This window comes from Puntigrus tetrazona, chromosome 4, assembly GCF_018831695.1.
Source record: "Puntigrus tetrazona isolate hp1 chromosome 4, ASM1883169v1, whole genome shotgun sequence".
Classification (NCBI taxonomy): domain Eukaryota; kingdom Metazoa; phylum Chordata; class Actinopteri; order Cypriniformes; family Cyprinidae; genus Puntigrus; species Puntigrus tetrazona.
This window is the reverse complement of record NC_056702.1, coordinates 26,762,464-26,770,140: the sequence shown is the minus strand read 5'-3', so window position 1 is coordinate 26,770,140 and position 7,677 is coordinate 26,762,464. Positions and strand designations below refer to the sequence as shown.

Below are 7,677 nucleotides of genomic sequence, written 5' to 3'. Positions count from 1 at the left end.
GGTAGACAAGTTCTATATTGCTATATCTATACTAATAATCCAGTATAAATTCAGCATTGTATTAGGCTCTGTTTAAAGATTTAAAGGGACAGTTCACACAAATTAAGATCTACCACTCTCCAATGGTAACTGCAGTAAATCAAATAAAATTTAGTAAACAAATATATATATACACAAACTATTCCAAAATGGATGTAGGCATTAAATTACCAAAACAAAAAAATAAAAAATAAGAAACCAACTCACAGGGCTGAGGTCACACACGGGAGTGATCACCAGTGCTGAATTTATCCAAAAGCACACTTACACACCTCCACCCCGACACACTCACTGCACACACAAACGTGTCCACAGCAAATGATGAAGTGACACCACCACCTCAAGCTCCTGCACCCGTGGAACCCCAGCTCCTGTAAGAAGATAAAAATAAAATGAATATATGCAATGTGTATTACACAAACCAAAACCTTACACACTAATCCAGGCAATAATGTCACAAGAAAAAAAAAGGGAAACGAACAAACAAATTCAACCAAGGCAAACTAATGTTGAATAAACAATACAAAATGTCCAACAAAACAAAAAATACACAAATTATAAAAGAAAAAGAATACAATTTTTGTAGTTCCACAATGGAGGAGCAAAATCCACACAGGGCACCGGCTACTCCATAATCAAATAGATGCCCTCAAGCAGAACCACTTTAAACAAAACAGAAACAAAACAATAACCAGTAACACAAATCACAGGGATCAGTAGTAGATAGCAGGTAGCGGGTAGCAGATAGCGGGAAGCAGGTAGCGGGTAGCAGATAATAGATCTCCGTATCAACTAAGACTTCCGAGTAACCGAAAGTTCACGGCGCGACAGGAAAAAAACGTCAGGAACGGCGTATTTAATCGCCCAGGACGAAAGGGAGAATCCTACAAAAAGATATGGGCATTTAACACCATTACCGCTTGCAAATCACACACTAATATTCCCCTTTAACCACCACATAATAGAAACTTACCAAACCGGAAAAAGTATGCTCGCACGCATTCACAAATTGGGAGTCGGCATCCTCAGTAATACCAATAACAAGCTAGGGTACAGGAACTGCCTATTATTCAAACTGCGCGCTCCGTCCATGCCAACCCATTAACAGTATTAAGCGCTTACCTGAATAAACAGCAGTCATTAAACTCATGGCCATCGACAGAAAACAAAAGAAAAGACAGGCTAGAATGAAATAACAAACAATTAGTCCACAACATTATGAAAGAGACAAACAAAGAGCTAACTGCTAACACATACCTGAAACAAGTCAACATAACAAAAAACCAAAAAGGCGGGGCCGGAGGTGACGCATGACCCAACAAAGCCAACCTGCTCTAAAATAGGTCACACTTACTGCTGATTGGCTGTTACAAATGTCAGTCACCATCACTTATCCAATACGATCGGTCACATAAGGAAGCCAAAAAAATGCTAAAATGAACATAGCATCGAGCGGGCAGTGTAAATTGAATGAGATTAATCTCCTCTCAAGAGAGTAATGAGTTGCCTAGTGTCTGTATGAGTGGGAAGGGCTGCTTAAATGGACTTTGATAAAAAAAAGAGAAGTATGGGCATTGGTGATTTGAATTGGGGCTGAACCGTATATGAGTTTATGGAAAAAATTGGATTCCGCTTAGATATTCATTGATGGAGCTGACTTGGAGTTTTTTTGTGATATTAAGGTAAGAAATTAATTAAGTGATAGACAACAGGGAGAAGGCAAGTTATAGGTGGAAAGGAATGCTTTAAAGTAGCAAAATTGCCATGTTCTGGGTGAAATGGCTTGGAGAATCAAATCAAGTGAAGCTTCGAAGAGAGGTCTTAGGAGATGATTCAGAGGTATATTAGTTCTGGATAAGGAGGTGCTGGGGTTGGCAGGGGTTCTGCATCTAGGGCCAGCATGCTGAATTTCTGAGAGGATCTAGGTCCTGATACTGTTTGAGATGGGGGGAGGATCCAGAGCGAGGGTGTTCGGTGGCATAGGTAGGGGCGTAAGGGGGTGCTGGAAGGAAAAAAGGTCATTTGAACCGATTGCAAAGGCAGGCTTGCACTTTGAAAGGCAACGGGGACAAGATTGGAGGAAAAGTATAGAAAACAAAGGGGGTTGTTCATCAGTGGAGGCGGCCTTATGCTTTGGCCAGCTCCGGAGGTAGGCAGAAAGCTAGGCAGAAGACAGAAGTGGGATAGGGGGTGCCATAGCCTGTGCAATTAGTGAAGGTGGCCTTGCACTATGGTTGGCTCTGGTGGCATTAAAATGGCGGACATAGCCTGGTGGCCTAGCGTTAAGTGGAGGTGTGGCTTTTTTGTTTTTACACCTCTTTGGGTTAAATTTCACACTGACACTGTCTTAAAAATAACAGCAGTGTAATTTTATCACCATGTAGTGTTTAAACTATGTCAACACTGTTCATTTCTCCCAGACTGGCATAGGCTGTTTTTTCAGTAGATCCTGAAAATTTTACACAAGTGATTTTTTTTTGTAGAGGTTTTATTGAATAAAATGTAACTCTACCTATTCAATAACTTGAATATATTAAGATCGGTTTGAGGAGCTGACAGGAACGGTCTTTGTGAAGTCTACATTAGTATTCCTGTTTTGTGCGCTAAACTTATAATATTCTCCATCTTCATTTCCTCTGTTTTGTGCACACTTTTTTACAGTATAAAATTTGCTACTTGGTTTCATGTGTTAATTTCTTACAAATTTGTTTTTCATTTCGTCCATTAAGTTTGCTCTTTTTTTTTTTAAACTAAGCTTGCTGCTCCGGAGACTCTCTGGTGAATGGCTTGTGCAGTTTTGGTCATCCGCTTAATGAACGAATGACAGCACTTCTTGGACTTTCAGAAGAGGGATTCCTGTCATCATCTGCCTTCCCTCCTAAGTCACTCTGCCTGACTCTGAGCTACTCCTGACATTTGTCCTTGCTGAAACCATTTATGCTGTAGGATCTCCTCAATAGTCGCTCTCTTAGTTGGGTCAACAGTCAGGCAGCGACTTATCAAGTTCTGCAATTCTGTACAAGTTTTTCATTGGTTAGTCATGTGTGTTCTTTCATGTCCATGACATGCTAACGTTGTCAAGTATGGAAATATGTAGCATGTATTACACTTTGTGTGTTTAACAATCTTAATGTCACTGTGTCATTGGTAGTTGATTGTTCTCTCACCTGTGGATACTCTAACGTTAAAACTCAGACTGCCATGCATCATGTCTTCAGGACTTCTAAAGTGTCGACATTTGCACATCATTGTGTACATCATTACACCCAGACACCAGACGGTTGTTGGCTCTGCCTTGTATCTTAAGTCCTTGTAGTATTCAGGCGGGCAGACTCCTCCTGTTCATGAAAGCAAGGCATATTCAGGTTACAAAATCTATTTGCAAACAAATGTCACCAGAAACTTGACCAAATGTCCATTTGTTTTCATTAAATCACTACTCAGAAGTTTGACTTCTCATTAGGCCTCATAGTAACGCCAACTCACCTATAAAATCACCTAAGTAGCCTGTACTTTTGACGAGGTCACTGCAGCCAAAGTCTATTAGTTGGACTCGGTTAGTCGTCGTGTTGATCAGAAAGTTATTCAACTTAATGTCCCGGTGAAAGACACCTCTGTCAAGACAGTGCTTGGCCCCGAGTACCGCTTGATACATCAGGCTACGTGTCTGTAATTCGTTTGCCCAATGCATGTTGTTAACCACAAATCTGAGCAAGTCCATGCAGGGTTCCGGATGTTCCAGGATGAGGATGAACCGATCCTCCTCTTCAAACCATTCCAGCATGTACACAATGTAGGGGCTTAATGGAGCCTGTTTCAGCAGCAGATTTGCAGCCACTTCTGCAAACAGTGGCTTTGAACAGCCAGGCTAACATTAGAGAAAAGAGTCATTAAGAGTTCAATATCACATTTCACTTCTGTTTGCAATGTAATTTGTATTGTTGAGGAAAGCGGGACGTTTTCCCAATTTTGTAAGTTTGCCTTGTTTATTTGAGTGATACCTTGTATTGTAAACACATTGGGATGTGTTACTGATTTATCAAGAAGAAGAGACCACACAGAATATCGTATTCTTTTATTTGATAAGTATTAATAAGATACACAGTACACATGGTATTGTATTCACTTTATTGAAAAGTAGAAAGAAAGACCACCACAGCATCATGTGTAAAAGTAGTTTATTGAGAAAAGACATTAGGTATGATATATGTAGCATTTAGTTGAAGTATAGTCAGATAAAATATGTATTAGTAAGAACTTTGAAGAATAGGAATGTTACCGTTGAGTGCTGAGTTCCCGACACGGAGAGGAGGACATCTTAGAAAGATCTCGCAGAAGAGCAGACTGATAAGATGGCTGTGTTTTTATAGTGAGCTTCTTGAGAGGGAGGTCTTCAGCTGTACGGGACTTTCCCAAAAAGTGTTGACTTGCACCTGTAGTCTATATAAGGGGGTTGCACTTAGAAGTGAACCAGAAGATAACGCTGCACCTCGGCGACACGCTTCTCCGATGCCAGACAGCCTCGCCACGATGCCTCCGAACGACCGAGCTCACAAATTATAGAACTTTGTTTTTATTTCTATTTCATATTAGTGTTTCATTTGTAATGTATTTAACCTATATATAATAAAACTATATCTTATTATAACCAATACGCTCGCCTGCCAAAGACTCTGATTTCAAGACCTCAGCAGAACAGACCACGGAGAAGTCTTCTGTGACCTGTCTTGTGAGTATGATTAAATGCTTATTAGAGATGGGACAGACTCGACTTACTTTACCTTACCTGAGGATAAACTGAATAAGGTAGAAGGTGCAGGAGATTTGCGCACCATAAAGCGTGGCGTAACGTGGGGCACATTGATCATTGATTACTGGCCATAATCAATGATCGATTGCTCAGCCTAATCAAGACGTTCTAGAAGTGAAAGGGTAGAGTTTAATAGGTGAAAGAGATCCTATAGAAAACTCTAGTAGTTAAAAATAATTCAAAAAGAATTATTTGATAAACTCAGAAAGAGTTTAGTGTAAACACAAAGAAGAAAAATCTTGTAAGTTAGAGACGAATGCTTACTGAGGTTAGAGAAGTCTTGAGGGGCTGTAGATCTGTCAAGTGGGGGACGCCTTGCTTGTAAGAAATACAGTCCATAACGAATTAGAGAACAGAAAAGTACTGAAAAGCATGTTTTAGTTCAGGAAGAACTAAAATTATATCGGTTTTAATTATTACCAAGATATTTGGTTCCAATCCAGAGACATACAGAACAGAAGAAGTTCAATCAAATAAAAATAGTCAGTGCAAAATAGCCTACTAAAATATAGAGAATTATATGGAAAAAATAGAGAGAGAAAAGGGATGTGAGCAAATTTAGTTTACATTCAGAGACAAAACCTATTAGAGGAAACAATACGAAGAGAGTAGTGGAAAACTTTTGTCCAAGAAAAGTACTCTAAGAAACGGGTTTTAGTTCAGAAAGAACTAGAATTATATCGGTTTTAATTAATACCGAGATATTTGGTTTCCATCCAAGCCAATACAGAACAGAAGAAGTTCAATCAAATAAAAATAGTCAGCACAAAATATCCTACCATAAATATTAGAAGTGATACCAAGAAAACTGTCAAAAATAGAGGAAGACAAAAAGATGGAAAGAGAGCTTTAGACATGATATGGGGAAACCTAGAGATTCTAGAGAAGCAGGTCAAGAATTAGTGCATGAACTAAATAAAAGGAGATTTGAGAAAACGTGAACATTTTTTATCATAGTTTATGATGGTTTAAAAACTAGAGGAGGAATGGTAGTGCTAAATGGAAATCTATTAACGCAAACAGGAAAAGGGACTGACGTTACGATTTCTTTTTTTTTCTTTTTTAAAAAAAGAATAAAGATAAGAAACTAAGTGTTAGCAGAAATAGAGAAAACTAAATAGCATGTAGGTATGCAGAGTCCTGGGTCAGTCAGATTAACCTCTGGTTTGCTGCATTGGACTTATGTAGCACATACCATCGTGAAAGACTGTAGAGAAGATCTATGTAGCACCGAAAGATCAGAGTAAGGCACTGAGACAATAATGTCATCCTTGATTCAAATAGCGGTCTGTAGAGAAGTTAAGATAATACAGTTCGGGCATTGTGAAATAGCAGTGAACAAATGTTAGAAGGAATAATAAGTAATTAACGTAAACAAAACTTTAAAGAAACAAACCTATTAATGGATAATAGGAATAGAGGAAATGTAAATAAATTCATAGTGAAAGGAAAGGAGAAAAATGGAGCTCATGAAACAGTAATCTCTGTCAGGAAGAAAGAGAACATAGCTCCTCAAGACGAGTTAGATGAAGTAGTGAGCAGTGAAGAGGAAAAACCATAAAGAACTTAGACTAAACTGAGAACTCATACTCATCGACAATTAGGAAAAAGGGTGAGCATAGTGAGATAGAATTAGTTATAAATAACAAGTATAGAAGACTAAAACATGAGAAAGTGTTGAGCTCGAGTGCGTAGTTCACGTAGCAAAATGTTTATTCTTCATACTTTGTAAATACTTTCAGTACAGCGTGCGCTCTTCAGCATGCGCATAGAGAGACGAAATAACTTAACGTCAGTAATTTACTTGATGCTGTCATTCACGCAGCATAGTATATATATGTTAAATACATAAATACTTGGTTGAGCTTAATACAATTAAGCTAGAGTGTATGTACTTTAACAGAAAGTAGAGATATTACGGTTAAAAAGAATAACCAAACAAATTGAACGACTGGCCTGAAGTAGAGATAAAAGGAGTTTAATACAAAAATGACACTAATAAGAGGGAGAGAGAATAAATAAACAAACAGTAAAGGTTATTACTGATTTATTTACTGAATTTAACTTATGGACCACTGAGAACAACGGGCAGTCACTTCCTGCAGCATAAATATCTAAATAAGAAGGATAGTCAAGATCAGGAAGAACTAATAATATTCTAGGAGGGATATACGTTTAATAGAAAAGTGATTAGGAAATTGGATAAAATTATAGAAGGTTTAAAACTGCAGATAAAACAGTTAGTGAGGTATAGAGAGAAGAAACAACCTGCAGCTGGTGTTAGGGATTTTCCAGTGAAACAACTGATTTATGACTCGAAGCAGAGCAGTACAAACTAATGTGTTAGAACTGCAATAGACAGATACTGTACACAGATACTGTAGGATTCAGAAAAAGTTCTTATTCTGATCATAGTATTAAAGTTGCTATAGAATGCAAGTTGAAGTTGGGAAGGTGTAAATGGTTTAGTTAAGTGTACAGGTAATATCAGCAGAGTTTATAGAAAAGATTAGAGACTTAACTGGAATAGAGGACTAAATACTTACAATAGAAAGAAATTCTATTTAGTGCCTCTAAAGATCAAATGACATTGTTAAGTGTATGGTTGTCAATAGAAGAAGAAATACCAATGTCAGATAAAGTTAGATTATTGAGGGATGTAGGAAGAAATATTCCAGGTGGATATAAATTGATAACAATCCTAAAACACCTAAGAAACAGATAGAGGAAAGACTTGCAGAGTATGATTTAACCTCCCAACATCTAAGGGTAGTGAGGAAAAGGAACCTCAAAATACGAGCACACAGAAATTACAAAAGGTTAATTTC

The 7,677-nt window shown here is 37.9% G+C and overlaps 1 protein-coding gene and 1 long non-coding RNA gene across 2 annotated transcripts; both read right to left on the bottom strand.

Moving 5' to 3' along the window:
• Positions 1-320: 320 nt before the first annotated feature.
• LOC122343359 lies at positions 321-1,210 on the bottom strand. The gene is made up of 4 exons (XR_006250760.1): positions 1,162-1,210; positions 1,013-1,084; positions 748-923; positions 321-410 (listed from the first exon to the last, which is right to left on the bottom strand). It is a non-coding gene; the product is annotated as an uncharacterized LOC122343359 (long non-coding RNA).
• Positions 1,211-2,967: 1,757 nt separating this feature from the next.
• LOC122342366 (serine/threonine-protein kinase pim-1-like) lies at positions 2,968-5,188 on the bottom strand (the record flags this gene model as incomplete). Its single annotated transcript, XM_043236145.1, has 4 exons — positions 5,114-5,188; positions 3,526-3,907; positions 3,207-3,377; positions 2,968-3,053 (listed from the first exon to the last, which is right to left on the bottom strand). Coding segments are annotated over exons 1-4 (714 nt in total), but the record flags the coding sequence as incomplete, so codon positions are not given.
• Between the last annotated feature and the right edge of the window lie 2,489 nt (positions 5,189-7,677).